Consider the following 14,878-nt stretch of genomic DNA (forward strand, 5'->3'; position numbering starts at 1 on the left):
ATACTGATGCCTTGTTTTTTTTGCTCTGTCCGGACCGCAACGCTGTAGCCAATTTAGATATGCTATAAATTTAAGAGGTTGCCATGGCCACCGCGTACCCATTGGCCGCCGGGCCCCCTACGTGCCTCGCCACGTCACCAAATCTGAATAAGGATGCGCGAATTAGGCGGCGGCCAGACAAAGATGAGGATAGGAACCGCTTGAAAGTGGGGGAAAGTGCCGGCGCCTCCGCCACCGGGAAAGCCGCTCGGCAGAGGCGAAGCCCGCGGCCACCCAAGATACACTGGGGCGCGCGGCCCGGGGCATGAGGCTGTGAACGCCTCCACTCCCCACCCCGCCCAGGGCAGCCCAGCGCCAGGCCAGCAATCACCCAAGGACTTGACCGGCTGAGTCTTGGTTCGGACCGGACTCGCCCGGCGGCGGCCAAGAGAAGAGGCGGAGAGCAGCGGCGGGGCCAGGGGGCCCGAGGGCCGGGGGCCCAAAGGGAGGGCAAGGCGGCCCGAGCCGCCGGGGCGCGGGGCTATGATGGTGCACTGTGCTGGTTGCGAGCGGCCCATCCTCGACCGCTTTCTGCTGAACGTGCTGGACCGCGCGTGGCACATCAAATGCGTTCAGTGCTGCGAGTGTAAGACCAACCTCTCGGAGAAGTGCTTCTCGCGCGAGGGCAAGCTCTACTGCAAAAATGACTTCTTCAGGTAAGAAGCCGCGCCGCCCTGTTGCCCGAGCGCCCGCCCTGCAGGCGCTCCGCTGGGGCGCCGGGGAAGGGGACACCACGAAACCCATCCCAGCCTCCCAGCCCACCAGATTCAATGGGGAGCCGGGGAGCCCACCACTCTCCTCCTGCCCTCGGTCCAACAAGGGCCTGAACCCAGGCAGAGTGAGAAGAACGCTGCTGGGCTGCTTGTAGCTGGCTTTTCCAGGCCAGCTTGGATCGGTGGTGGGCCGGGGGAGGAAGCTTGACAAACTTGCTGCCCATCCGTCTCTGCCTCTTGCTAGCTGAGGCCACCCCAAAGGTGGAAGCTTCCAGCCAGGCTCGGAGAGACTAAGGATTTTTGCGAAGTTAGGGGCAGGCAGAGTGCGGAGTCCAGAAGCTGGGCTCCAGGCAGGTGGGACCCCCAGAGTGCTTCTGGACAAACAGAAACTTCCCAGCTCCTGAGGGGACTCAGCCAGAAAGGCCTCCCCTGGTGATGGGGCAGGGAATCTTCTCCTCACTCCCCCCACCAACTCCTTAAACATTTTCTCCTCTGTTGAAAGTACAAATGAAATGGAAGCTGGAATCAGGACCTCCGGAGTCCAGCCTTGCTGCCCACGGGCGCCCTCAGGCAGGGCACAGCAGATCACTTCTCTGAGCCTCACTTTCCCAGCTGAGAAACGCCGAAGGTCGGCCTGGGAGGCTGTGGGGCTTTTGGCAGCTCAGCCCTGCCCGCTTCCCCCGGCTTTGTGAGCGCCAACTGCGTGGAGGGAAGGGGGGGGCGTGATTAACGCCCTGGAGAAAGGCTGCTCGCCGGCCCCAGTACCTGGCACTAGGGAACTTGAATAGGAGAAAAGGTCAGACGCGCCTTTACACGTGTAGACTCCTCGGCCCCAGAGGCCCGAGGCCCCTAATGTGGTGGTGCTTGCAAAGCACCTAATGATTTTTGATAAGGTGCATGTGGCCAATTACGCTGCCGGATAAGGCCCAAAGTGACTTATGGCTCCTAATGCCCTCACTACATCAACGTCACCCAAATTCGCCCTGTTTAGAGACGTGCGTACGAGGAGCCGTGGGGCCCCAGCGTCCTGGGCCCTCGCCCTCCCCCTCCCCCGGCACCTCACCCCTCCCCGTGCCGGTCTGCACCATCCATTTCGGGGGAGGCCAGCCTTCTCCCAGCGCTCAAGGGAGAGAGAAGAGGATTTAGACCAGGGACACAGAAAAGGTGGCATGGGAGAGAGCCCGTGTTCTGGCCGGGCAGGTTTGGGATCGCCTTCTGGTCACATTTTCCCGCTGCCTGCCTGAGGACCAGCAGAAGGTTCCCTCCTTCCTGCTAAGGTTCAGCTCAGAAGAGGGGCTCCCCCCAGCTCCATCGCTAGGACCCGACAGCCAGGCTCCTTGGCCCTACCTGGACCCCAGCAGACTGTTAAGGATCCAGGAGGCAAAGCCGAGAAATGGTCCAAACCCGGCCTGCCTGGCTTTAAATGCTTCACGACCTCCAGAGCAGAGTTTGCCAGGAGCAGCCCCGGCCCATCTGGTAGCGATGTGGGGTGGGGGAGGGGCGCCTCTTGAGGTGCTCCGGGCCGTCTGCTGGGCTGAAGGCTGCGGCGCCCATTGCCGGAAGCCCAGCAGAGTCCAAATAAACCTGACCGAGCCATGACAGTCCCAGTCCCAAGAACAGACCTGGATATTTGTCTCACGTCTTGCCTTCTGACCAGGGAGGACAGGATTGGGATCTCATTTGACAGATGTGGAAACGGAGGCTTTTCAGAAGCTAGGGCAGGGTGGGAGGTCAGGGCTTCAGGAGGATGGGACGCTGGGCTGGCCCTGGGCGACAGGCCCTGTTGTGTCCGCAGGCGCTTCGGCACTAAGTGTGCAGGCTGTGCGCAAGGCATCTCGCCCAGTGACCTGGTGCGTAAGGCCCGCGGCAAAGTCTTCCACCTCAACTGCTTCACCTGCATGGTCTGCAACAAGCAGCTGTCCACGGGTGAGGAGCTCTACGTCATCGACGAGAACAAGTTCGTGTGCAAGGACGACTACCTGAGCTCGTCCAGCCTCAAGGAGGGTAGCCTCAACTCAGGTAGGAGGCCCCCTGCCCCTCCCCAGGCCAGGCCCCAGCGCCCTCCAGCCAAGGCCTGCCTGCGCTCCCCTCCTTTGCCCCCTGCGTGCCCGCGGTGCACGGCTCAGAGCTCTCCACTCGCGCCGGGCAGGTCAAGGTGGGGGGGAGGTGCGGGGGCTGGGAAAGAGAGTCAGCGTTTGGAGCCAGCCTTCCAGGATGCCTACACTGCCAGCTCTAACCCGCCCTCCTCCAGTTCAGGAGCCTTTTCCAAGCTGCCCTCCTCCCCAAGTTTGGAACCGCACAATTTCCCCTTTCCGAGTCTTTTCAGCTCCTGGTAGGACACTAATTGGGGTCTCGAGGAAAGAGAGAAGGGAGAGGAAGATCCCCGGCCCGGAAGGCATCTGTACCCTCCTCCCGTCCCCTCTCCTAGAAGGCCGGGCTCTCCAGAGAGCGCGACTCCCCCTTTCCCAAGCACTAGCTGAAAAGTGCCGAGAGGGCTTGAGAAGGGCGCTTCCAAAGGCCCAGCCCCGCCTGGAGGGAGTGAGCGGGCGCCGGGCCCCTGGGGGAGGGGCTGTCGCCGGCTTTGGGAGGGAACCCGCCGGGGTTGGCGGTGGCCTGAGCCTGCAGGAACAGGCTACCCGACGGGAGAGGTCTCGGGCCGCCGCTGACACCCTGTCCCCTTCCCGCTCCGTCCTCTCGCAGTGTCGTCCTGTACGGACCGCAGCTTGTCCCCGGACCTCCAGGACCCACTCCAGGACGATCCCAAGGAGACGGACAACTCGACGTCGTCGGACAAGGAGACGGCCAACAACGAGAACGAGGAGCAGAACTCGGGCACGAAGCGGCGCGGCCCGCGAACCACCATCAAAGCCAAGCAGCTGGAGACGCTCAAGGCCGCCTTCGCCGCCACGCCCAAGCCCACGCGCCACATCCGCGAGCAGCTGGCGCAGGAGACCGGCCTCAACATGCGCGTCATCCAGGTGCGGCCCGGGTCGGCTCTGGCCGGGTCACCCCTCCGCAGCCCCGCTGCGTCCGCGAGCTGTGAAGCTCGGAGGAGCCTCCCACCCAGCCTCCTTGGCTAGGAGCGCGCCGAGCCCGCTCTAGGGGCAGACGGTGCGCCGGAGATCGGGGCCGGCTGGTCACACTCCGAGCCAAAAGATTCAGCCTAGCCCTGCTGGCTTCCGGCGGCGTCATCTGGGCGGGTCACTTCACATCTCTGAATCCCACCCCCGCCCCTTTCAGGGAAGGTTTTAAGCCTCGCTTAAAGGACAGGACCTTTCCTGTCCTCCAGTCCTCTGAGCAGAGAAGGAGGCGATGCTCTTCACGTGCTCCTTCCCTGCGCCCGACGCGCGGGCAGACAGACAAACGGCCAGAGCCCGGCTGGGGAGTCGCGGGGCCGAGACCAGAGCCGTGCCGGGCGGCGGGCCTTTATAAAGCCGTCAGGCCGCGGATGGGCCGAGGACCAGGAAGCCCAAGTCTTTATGAGTCGCCCCTCGGGTCCGCGAAATCCTTCATTCTTGGCTGGTTCGCCGAGGCCCCTCTCCACCCCTTTGGTCTAATCCGGCCCGGCCCCCGGCTCAGGGCATTCTTGGTGCGGAGGAGGCGCTAGGACCCAGCGGGGGTGGCCCGGGCAGGGAGAGAAGGGAACCCGGAACAGAGTTCACAACCCCTTCCTCTGTCCCAGGTGTGGTTCCAGAACCGACGGTCCAAAGAACGTCGGATGAAACAGCTGAGCGCCCTGGGCGCCCGGAGACACGCCTTCTTCCGGAGTCCGAGGCGCATGCGCCCGTTGGGCGGCCGCTTGGACGAGTCTGAGATGTTGGGGTCCACTCCGTACACCTATTACGGAGGTAAGCAACCTCCTAGGACGCGCTGCCCCACACCTAGGTCAATGCTGCTTGAGGGTGCAGGGCCGGATAGCCGTGATCTCAGGCTGCGCCTGGACCCCTCCCTCCCTTCTACCGTATCAACACAGGTACACTCACCCGCAGATACTTCCTGGACAGAAAATCAGACACATGGGTTCACTCAACCATGCAGTGGTACCAACAGATAATAAACACGTGAGAAAAGCAGTGACACACTCACCCATGCAGGACCACAGGAGTTCAGAGACCTCGGGGACACACATCTAGACACATGGTCACCCGTAACCAGCACAGGTATACCCCACCGCCTAGATATGCTGGCACTCTCACGCGTCATACCAAGTCAGGCACTTCTGCATGCACCGCATCCCAACCTGATACACAGCCCTTGCTGCCCTGGCCCACAGCCTGGTGTATTTGGCACCAGCAGGAAAGCAGGCACTGGAGGGCAACACCGGCAGTAGGGATGGAGGGGTCGGGATTCATCTGGGGTTGCCCCCTTGCTGTCTTCCAAGTCTGCATCTCCTGTTGGGCTACGGGGACTGTGTGCACAGCATCCAGCCCGGTTAGCCCAGATGCTGGCGGTTGCCCTGGACTAGGACCCCCGCCCACCCTTCAGCTTCAAGCGCACCAGGGTTCATCAGGGCTGGGATGGGCAAGGATTGAGCCAACCCAGTTATGCATTCTCTGTCTTTGGGGCTGCAGAGGGCGAGGAGCCCGCTTTGCACAGAGGAATTTCATGGTTGGTGTTACGATGCTCAGGCCTGGGTGAAATCTCCTCTTAGGTCACCCCTTCCCTTCCTCCTTCCCTCCTCTCTCCTCCCTTCACCCCACTATGTTAACTTACTTCACTCTCCTTCCTGGATTACCTCTTCTGACTCCCTCACCTCCGTTTTTCGTTTTTTGTTTTTGTTGTTGGTTTTTTGGTTTTTGTTTTTTTTGAGACCCAGTTGTTTTGGGGCACTACTGCACTGAATCACCATCCTACACATTTCAGACTTGTGGACTCTAGGAAGGCACCTTCCCCTTCTATTCCAGAGCCTCTGGATTTGGGGAGCCCCTAGGAATGCCTCTGCCTGAGGGGAATCTGTGCTCAGTGCCACCCAGCCTGGGGGAGGAGGGGCAGAGGCTAGTAGCCCAGTTTGGGGAGAGGTGGCAATGTGGAGGGCCAGGAGCCAGGTGACCAGGCAGACCCAGAAGGGAAAATAAGAGAACCCTATAACTCGCCTTGGTACATCCGCAGACCTGGGAGGTTAGATCTTCTGGCCTGGCCAGGGGCCCCAGAAATTGTGGATGAAATGTGGTGATGTGCTTTTTCGGGAGAGACAGAGATGGCAGGGCCCAGGTTGGGGGGCTACAGACACCAGAGGCAGCTGGGTTGGTGGACTTGTCCTGGGGCCTCTACTCACCAACTCTCTTCACCTATCTTTGGCTCCTTGAGCGCAAAATCTCCGCCCGGCGCAGGGAGGCTGGCGGGGCGGTACCAGTCCGGAATTTTTCCCCGCCTGGGTAATTAACCAAGGTTTCCCCCAGGACCAGTGTGCCTCTCACCAATCCCACCGCCTCCTCTACCCGCGTGGCTGCTAGATGGGGTGACGGCCTGGACACGCGGGCCCCTCTTTCCCCGGAATGGGGGGAGCGGACCCCCCAATCCCAGGGAGGCAGCCCCTCCTAATCCGTGCTGGGAGATCCCGGCGTCGGCGGCCGGCAGCGGGCGAGAAAGGGGCCGGGCGGCGGGGCCGGCGGCTCCCCGTGGGAGCGCGGACAAAGCCCCAGCTGCGGCTTTTGTGCGCTTTTCAGACGGCGTTTGTTCCAATTACCTCCGGCCCGGCCGCCATATGGGCGGAGGCGGCGCGCTCCGCGCGGGGGCCGAGGCCCTCCCTGGCTAGCCGGCTTGCTAGGCGCCGTGGCCGTCCCCCATCCCCGTCCCTTAGGGGCCCCAAATTCGCCGCTTCCAACCTTTCTCTTCCCTTACGGGGAGAATGGAACGAGTGGTTTTTAAAAAGTAATTGGCGACCGTTTTAGCTGTGGCGTAAACCGTCTCCAAGCCCGCCTCCAGACACTCCCCATTTGGACTGATGTCAGGGGGGGTTTGGAGAGGGAAGGGGGCGGCAGGGGGCGTCCAGAACTCGCCCGGGTCACAGACCCCCAACACTAAGCAGGAGGCGTGGGTTTGCAGAGGAGACCCCAGCTTCCGGGCGCACCGGTTTTCCCGCCGTACAAAGCGGGTTATTGTCACGAGTGCGGGCTACACGGTGCTCCTTTCCTGGCTTCCCACACCCCACTCCTTCGGGACCGACCCAGGGGGAGGGGAAGATGCTATGCGGAAGGACTTCAGGAAAGGGGGCTCTAGGAGGAGGTCACACGGTTGATGCAGAAACACTTTGTTGAGAATGGGCGAGCGTGTCATCTGGAGCCCCTGTGCTCCCTGAATTTGTGGGCAAAATTCGCGTTTGTGCATTTTTCCGGAGAGAGAGCCCATAGCTATCATCACTTTATCAAAAGAGCTCCACGTCCCCAAATACTCCAAAACCTTGGGGTCCTGGCAAACCCGCCCGGGGTCAGCCTGGAGGACCCGAGGCACAGGGAACTCTAGACGTGGCCCGGCGAGTGTTCTCATCCTCTTCCCCTCTCCCGAGTGTCTGGGCCTCAACTTTCTCCGTTCCAGGCCAGGTGAGGCCAGGACAAACGGTCGGAGTCCCACGTTCACCGGGACAGACGCGGGGCACGGGGCCGCGCCAGGTCGGCGGGGCGCAGGGGGCGAAGGAGAGGGCGCTGAAGCCGCCTTGCGCGCTCCGAGTCCAGGGTTCCGCGGCCGGGGCCCGACTCGCCAGCCCCTCGGTGCTCCGGCCGCGCTTCTTCCCGACGGGGTCTCGGGCCGATCTCAGTCCCTTCGCGTTCTGGTCTCCGTCCGTCGCCCCTGCATCCCCGCCCTACTCCTCTCGCCGGCCTCTCAGCCCCAGCGTCTCTGGCCGTCTCTCTGACTCATCTCGCGCGTCTCTGGGCGCCTCTGTCTCTCCCGACCTTCCGTCTCGTTCCTGGGTCTCTTGCCGGGTTTTTCCCGTGTCTCTAACCACACGGCCGTCTCATCTTTCTCTTTGCGTCCCCTAGACTGTCTCTGCCTTAGTCGCATAAAGCCGGGTCTCCGGCTCAGCCGTGGGTTCGGTGACTGAGGCGCTTTTCTTGCCTTGACACCGACTATGAGTCTGGGGGCTCCCTGCTGCATCCCCTCTCCAACCCCCTTTCACCCTGTCCTCTGCCGATCTCTCCCTGTCTCCTTATCTGGCAGTCATCGTGACTCTCGCTCTCTGTGTATCTCTCACCAACTCTAAGACACTGTCAGGAATCGTCACTGTGTTGCGCCTCCCGCCACCGCTGTCTCCCCTCCGTCTCTCTTTGTCAAGGAACCTCTCTGTGTGTTCCGCATCGTCTCTGAGCCTCTCCCGGCACCTGAGTGTAGCCTTTCCGTACTTCTGGTTGTCTCTCTGCCCAGCACGAGCTCCGGGGCTGGTCCTCCGCCCCTCCGGCCTCCCTTGGTCTCCGCAGGCCTCTCCACGGGTCTTTCTCTAACCTCGAATCAGTGTCGCGCGGTCCCCCGTTAACGTCCTGTCCCGGTGGCCCCCACCACGTCCCACGTCTCTGGCCTTCGTCTCCCCGGGTTCCCTCCCCCGAGTCTCTTCCGCCGGGTCCCTCGAGTCCCTCGGCGATCTCGCATCTCTCACTCTCCCCTCTCCCGCCCCGTCCCGTCCGCAGACTACCAGGGCGATTACTACGCGCCGGGAGGCAACTACGACTTCTTCGCGCACGGCCCGCCGTCGCAGGCGCAGTCCCCGGCCGACTCGAGCTTCCTGGCCGCCTCGGGGCCCGGCTCGACGCCGCTGGGCGCGCTGGAGCCGCCGCTCACCGGCCCGCACGCCGCCGACAACCCCAGGTTCACCGACATGATCTCGCACCCGGACACGCCGAGCCCTGAGCCAGGCCTGCCGGGCGCGCTGCACCCCATGCCCGGCGAGGTGTTCAGCGGCGGCCCCAGCCCACCCTTCCCCATGAGCGGCACCAGCGGCTACAGCGGACCCCTGTCGCACCCCAACCCCGAGCTCAACGAGGCCGCCGTGTGGTAAGGCCGTCGGGCCGGGCCGCCCCCCGCCCCCCGCGCTCGGCCCTGGGGCCCCGCCCGGCCGTCCCCACCCCCCCACGCCCCCCCACCCCCGCGCCCGGGACGCAGCCTCCCGAAACCAAAGCGCCCGACGCGGCCGCGGCGCGGGGCGCCCTCGGGGGCTCTCTCTCGAGTCCGAACTCAACCGGCAGCTGCTTCTCGGCTGGGCGCGGAGGGGTACCGACCCCCGCATCTGCATCCACCCCTGGGACTCTCCGGGAACCCCCTGCCCTCCGCCAGCGCTCCTCGGCAGCCGCGAGCAATTTCTTGGGACCAAAGTGAATACGGAGGGTCAAGAGATTTCAAGCACGCTCTAGACTTCCCCCGAACCCCCACCACCACCCCGCACCTCTTTGGACCAAGAGAGGGCTGAAGCCAAGGGACAGAGACAATTTTTCCCCCTCCTTGCAATCCGAGTGGCATTTTGTAATCTTATTTCTCACTCTGCTTTCCCCTCTTTAAAAAAAGAAATAAGAAAAAGAGAGATCGAAGAGAAGAAAGGGAGCAAAATGAGTTAGAGAGAAGATGGAGAGAGCGCCAGCCAGAGAGAGAGAAAAGATGGAGAGAGAGAGTGAGAAACACACTTGGATGGGGGTGTCACTGGGAGGAAGACACAGCCACCTGCGCGTTGGCGCCCCCTGGTGGCCAATCTTGAGGATCACGGTCAGCTTCTCTAGGAAGGGGCGGGGGGCGGTCCGGACATCGGCGCCCCAGGGCCAGACCCCCACCTCTTCCTTCCTTTGACATTTATTCTGACCCCGGGGGTCCAGGCCAGACTCAAACACTCGCCCACCCTGCGCTACCCCTGGGCAAGGCGCCAAGATTTCTTGGGCCCTGGTCCACAGACCACCCTCCGTGCCCGGGTCCTGGAGGCTGGGTGGTCAGGATGTACAGTATTATACTTTTTTGGAAGTTGAACGCTTCTAGTTTCCTTATTTTGTATAAAGAAGAAACAAATAAAGTATGTTTTTGTGTTTACTGTTTATTTATTGTACACTAGTTATCTGGGGTTGGACATTTTATATTTTTAAGAGGAGGGTGGGCAGAATGAGGGAGGGGAAGCAGAAAGAGGTTTACCTAAAAAAAAAAAAAACACAAAAAAACCCACAAAAAAACCCACAAAAAATCAACTTTTTTAAAAAGAAAGATTAATAAAAAAAATTCTTTTTCCCTCCGTGCTGTGTGGTTTTCTTTCTTTCTTTCCTGTTTCGTTTGTTTGTTGTGCCCCTGTCTTCAGTCACTCAGAGTGAATGGAACTATTCTGGTTCCTGTTTCTGACATAAAACAGACTTGATGGGTGCAAAGACCTCTCCTCATCTAGAAGGGTGGCAGGGGGGTCTTTTGGCCATTACCAGGTAAGGAAGGTGCCTGTCATGTTTTTTCTTTTCTTTTTTTTTTTTTTTTGGACTGCTACTATGCACCAATAGCATCTCTCCCTGCTTTACCTAATACCCCGATCTAACACAAGCCAGCCTGGCACATAGTAGGCCTTCAAAATATTTGATGACTGAATGGATGTGTGATTTGTTTGTCCCCAGAAGAATTCTAGCTTCACTCCTAATTGCACCCCCATGTAATTCCAGGTGGCAGAAACAAAAACAAACAAACAAAAAAACAGGCTGGTAGGTCCAGTGCTAGTTATCTGCAAGGCTGTATTAGGACAGAAAATGCCCCAGGGAGAGCAAGGCTGTTTGCCCTGCAGTTCTTATGCAGTGCCTGCGTGTGCCCATCGGTAAACCAGCATGAGGGAAGGGAGTCCTCCAGGAGACTTAATGGGCCTGAGGCCACTCCCTAAAGACAAGTCCCTCCCTCTCTCTGCCTCAGTTTCCCTACTTTCAAAAGTGGGGACTGGAGGGAGGGCTTCCTATGCCTCATTTCCTTTCTGCTCAAACACTGTAAGATGAGAAAAGCAGATGAGGAGAGAAAAATAGATGGAAGAGGGTCCCGCGTTTAGATGCCTTTTCGCCCAAGCTTAGGGTCGGGGGAGCTTGCCCATTTTAGCAGCAGCAGGAAAAGAGGGGGGACAAGGAACTGGTGGGTAGTGAACCACCAATGGGCACATGCTAAGAGTTTTCCTCATCTGTCCTTTTGTGTGGACATCACAAGAATTCATTTGAGGTGACCTGGCTTTTCCTTTTCGTTCCTTACAGCGTATTTATCTCTATCAGACAAATGCTACTTGCTTATTGTGGAAAATCTAGAAATTTCAGATAAGCAATAGGAAGAGAAGGCAGTCACCCAGAACCTCAAGTAAAGTGGTGGATGCATTTCCTTCCAGTCTTTTTTTTTTTTTTTTCTTTTTGAGACTAGAGATCGTGCACACATAGACACAGAGCATAGACTTGCCCTTGGCACGCTCACAACTCTGGGAGCACCAGGCATGGGAGAGGCCCACTCTTGTGTCAGGGGATCCTGGAATAACCCTGGGGTGGCCCTATCAAGCTCTCAGAGGGTGGCTTCGGAAACCAGAGTCCAGGAGGGATGTGATCTCTGGCGTCACGATCTGGACTTGAGACTAATTCCCCAGGGGCTCTTCCTCTGCGTGTTTGTTAGTTAGGAGGGTTGGGAGCAGAGGTCACCTAGGAGTGGGATGAGGGAAGAACAGAACAAGGGCCCTGGGGTCTGGGAGACTATCTGGCTGGTCACTGCATCACCTTTTTGAGCCTCAGTTTGCTCCACCGTGAAATGGGCTCACAATGGCATTTCATCCACATTGGAGAGATGCAATCTAACCCGTGGCCAAGGTGTAGGAAATATAGGTCTTGGATTCAATCCTCATCCCCATCCTCTGCCACACACACACACACACACACACACACACACACACACACTCACACCAGCCTCCTTGGACGATGACAAGGGGAGAGAGAAGGGGACGCTTGTCAAAATCAGCTCAAATCCACCCCCACTCCTGTGAGCTCATTTCAGCTCCCCTAGTGCCTGCTGGGCCCAGGGGCTCTGGGAGGAGAAATCCCACCCCTACTCCACCCTGCAGCAGTGACCCTGCAGGTGTCACTGTCATGGTCTTGGGTGCACTTAATTAGGGAGGCAGTTCCTAAGGAAGGCTGAGTGGAGAAGGAAGAGGGTTGGAAAGGGACATTTGTCCCTACACACCCACAACCATTTTCTCAAAGTGTGGGCAGAAGATGAAGCTTGCTAAAAATACGTATCCCTGGGCCCCCGGCTCACGGCTGGAATTGCTCTCTGGCATGGTGCCCAAGATGCTTCACATTTGTCGAGCCCCCCCGTTGCTTCCGAAGTCTCCCGAACTTGCAGGACCTCTGCCTGAAATCGTCTCGTCCAGAGTCTAATACGGTCCTCACAGCGCCCCTTCAGGATGAGCGTCGTTATCCGCATTTTACAGACGAGGAGACTGAGACTCATGAGCTGCCTGGGGTCACACAGACATGGAGTAGTTTTGAATCAAGAGCTTCTGCTTCCAGAGCCCACATTGTCCCTGGACCCAGGACGTTGCCCGGCACAGGTAAGACCTCATTCTGTGTCTAACGACTACATGAACGAATGAATGAATGAATGAACGAATGAATGAAATGAAAGCAATGTGCTCCAGCTGCCGTAAAAAGAGCTTCAAGAAAGACTCTAATGAATGCTAATTCTTCCTGGTAGCAACCTCACTGGATTTTGTTTAAAAGCCCTTCCGGGGTTAAACAAAGCCAGTCAGAAGGGCAAAGGGCTCAGTGAAAATTGCCAAGGTCAAAAGACAGAGGACTTCCAGCTTCTCCACGTTTGTCCTTGTTTCTTTCTCTCTCCCCCGTCCTCGTTCCTTTCCTCCTACATTAATGTATCTGTTCATCTCCTCTATCTCCTCATTGCCTGTATTTATTATCATTTAAAAATAAAAGATCTCCGAGAGGACAAAAAATACTGTGAGCTGTGCAGGTAACGAGGTTAGCCAGCCCCTGGCTGCGCCTTCCAGCTCTGGGAAAAGGGGGACATCGCCTCCCCCTTGCTGCCCCGAGGCTGTAATTCTGGCCAGCACTGGACAGTGAAGCCACATGTATTCCAGCCCCCCGCATGCATGCTCTGCCCCGCCCCCATCTCTGTCCTCCTGCGCTGAAATGAACACCTCACGGAGCCCGCGCCTGAGATCTGACCCACTGTGCTTAGGACTAATATTTAAAATGCAGAATGGCTGTGGAGGGTTCCTGCTCCCAAGCCTTGTCGTGCAGTAAAAAGATATAAACAGAATAAATTACCTCTCTAGCTCGGATTATGAGAATACCCATCTCCTGACCAGAATTTTAAGTCCTGTCTCCCTCGTAGCGCTGCATCCGGCTGATTTATGGAAACCCGAGCACTTCTCTGCATATTTCTCCTGCTCGGCCAAGTGACCGAGTTTACCCTTCCTATGCCATTAGCGTTATTAACACCTGGGCAACCGATCATTGCAAATGGGCCATTTCTGTGATGAACGGAAACCTCTCCCACTGCTTCTCCGGGGCCTTGCCGCCTCCGGCCTCCTCTTTCTGCACCGTGTGCCGGAGCTCAGGACCACCCCCAGCACCTGCTGATGGGCTCCAGGGGGTCTGGGAGGAAACCTCTCACCCCAGCAGGCGTCCATGCTTTCAGGCGAGCACGCAGAAAGTGATGATACCACTCCTATTTTTATGCCTCAGAGAATGTTCCAGATGGAGGGCAATGCCCCTATTGACCAGGGAAAGAAACTGAGGCTCAGAGACGGCAAAAGACTAGCCTAAGTTCCCTGAGAAAGTTTACGGCAAAAGTTGGGATCTGAATTCAAATCTCCAGCCCCTTGATACTCAAAGTATGGTCCACGTATCAACAGCAGTGAAATGCGGCATCTCAGGCCCCAGAACTTCAGAGCCAAAGAGGCACAAGCCCCAGGAGACGAGGGTGCACATTCGCTTTTTCGAAGCATTAGCTTAGAAACACACGCAGGTTCTCAACAATCCCTTTTTCACTGGAGGAAAACCTTATGGTGTAAATTCTCCTTGCTCAGAAGCAGCAGGGACCCCGCTTCCACGGTCATACCGAGTGAAGGTGAAGCAGCCGGCCAAACCAGTGTCACCCACCTAGGCACCCGTAGCACTGTGTCCACTGCTTCTTTCATTATAACACCTCAAACCCACACTGTGTCTGTGTCCTGATTCCCAGGCTGTGAGCAGCTTGAGACCAGGAAATATATGTGACTTGATTTCGGGCACTCAACCTCTCTGAGCCTCAGCTTTGCCATCTATAAAAAGGGCACAATAAGATCTAACTTCAAGGGTCATCACAAGGGTTGGGACTTCCCTGGTGGTCCAGTGGCTAAAGCTCCGTGCTCTGAACGCAGGGGGCCTGGGTTCGGTCCCTGGTCAGGGAACTAGATCCCACATGCCACAACTAAGAGTTCACATGCTGCAACTAAGACCTCACATGCCGCAACTGAGACCCAGCACAGCCATATAGACAAATATTAAAAAGAAAAAAAGAGTCATCACAAGGGCTAAATAAGTCTCCATATGTTATGGTCTAAACACAGTGCTTGGCACGGAGCATACCATGGACTAATAAACACTGAATGAAATAATAATAATACAGGGATAATAACAATGGCTGTGTATCGGATGCTGTAGCTACTGTTATCATTATCCCGTTTTCTTCTTTGAAGAAATGCTTAAAACGTATTCTAAATCCAGGACTAACTTCACAGCCCATTTGGACAGAGATGCAATTTATTACTTTCCACAACATACCTCAAGATATCAATGTTATCTAATGGAAAATTATAGGGCGTGTAAAGATAAGAATAGTAAGAGATCAAGGGCTAATGAAGAATAATCTGGCAATCTGTTTCTTTTTATTTTTTGGCCGCACTGCGTGGCTCGTGGGATATGGGATCTTAGTTCCCCAACCAAGGATTGAACCTGGGCCCTCGGCAGTGAGAGCGTGGAGACCTAACCACTGGGCCACCAGGGAATTCCCTGGCAATCTCTTTAAAAAGAAATGCACCACCAATGGATGAAAAGGGAAAATGTGGCATGTCCCTACATGGAATATTATTCAGCCATGAAAAGGAAGGAAGTACTGGTACAGGTTAAGATGTGGGTGAACCTTGAAAACATGATGCTAAGTGAAAGAAG

At 57.6% G+C, this 14,878-nt stretch overlaps 1 protein-coding gene across 1 annotated transcript; it reads left to right on the plus strand.

The window, feature by feature from the left end:
• The first annotated feature begins 522 nt into the window (after nt 1-522).
• On the plus strand, nt 523-9,757 carry LHX5 (LIM homeobox 5). The gene is made up of 5 exons (XM_033837908.2): nt 523-695; nt 2,548-2,771; nt 3,453-3,730; nt 4,435-4,600; nt 8,372-9,757. Exons 1-5 carry the CDS (start codon nt 523-525, stop codon nt 8,737-8,739), a joined length of 1,209 nt encoding a protein of 402 aa, XP_033693799.1. The 3' UTR covers nt 8,740-9,757.
• Nucleotides 9,758-14,878: the final 5,121 nt, after the last annotated feature.

This window comes from Tursiops truncatus, chromosome 13 (assembly GCF_011762595.2).
Source record: "Tursiops truncatus isolate mTurTru1 chromosome 13, mTurTru1.mat.Y, whole genome shotgun sequence".
In the NCBI taxonomy this organism is placed as follows: Eukaryota; Metazoa; Chordata; class Mammalia; order Artiodactyla; family Delphinidae; genus Tursiops; species Tursiops truncatus.

Coding starts and splice junctions, on each gene's coding strand:
- LHX5 (XM_033837908.2), top strand. CDS start 523: ATGATGGTGCACTGTGCTGGTTGCGAGCGGCCCATCCTCGACCGCTTT. Junction 2,772..3,452: donor GGAGGGTAGCCTCAACTCAG/GTAGGAGGCCCC, acceptor GTCCTCTCGCAG/TGTCGTCCTGTACGGACCGC. Junction 4,601..8,371: donor TCCGTACACCTATTACGGAG/GTAAGCAACCTC, acceptor TCCCGTCCGCAG/ACTACCAGGGCGATTACTAC.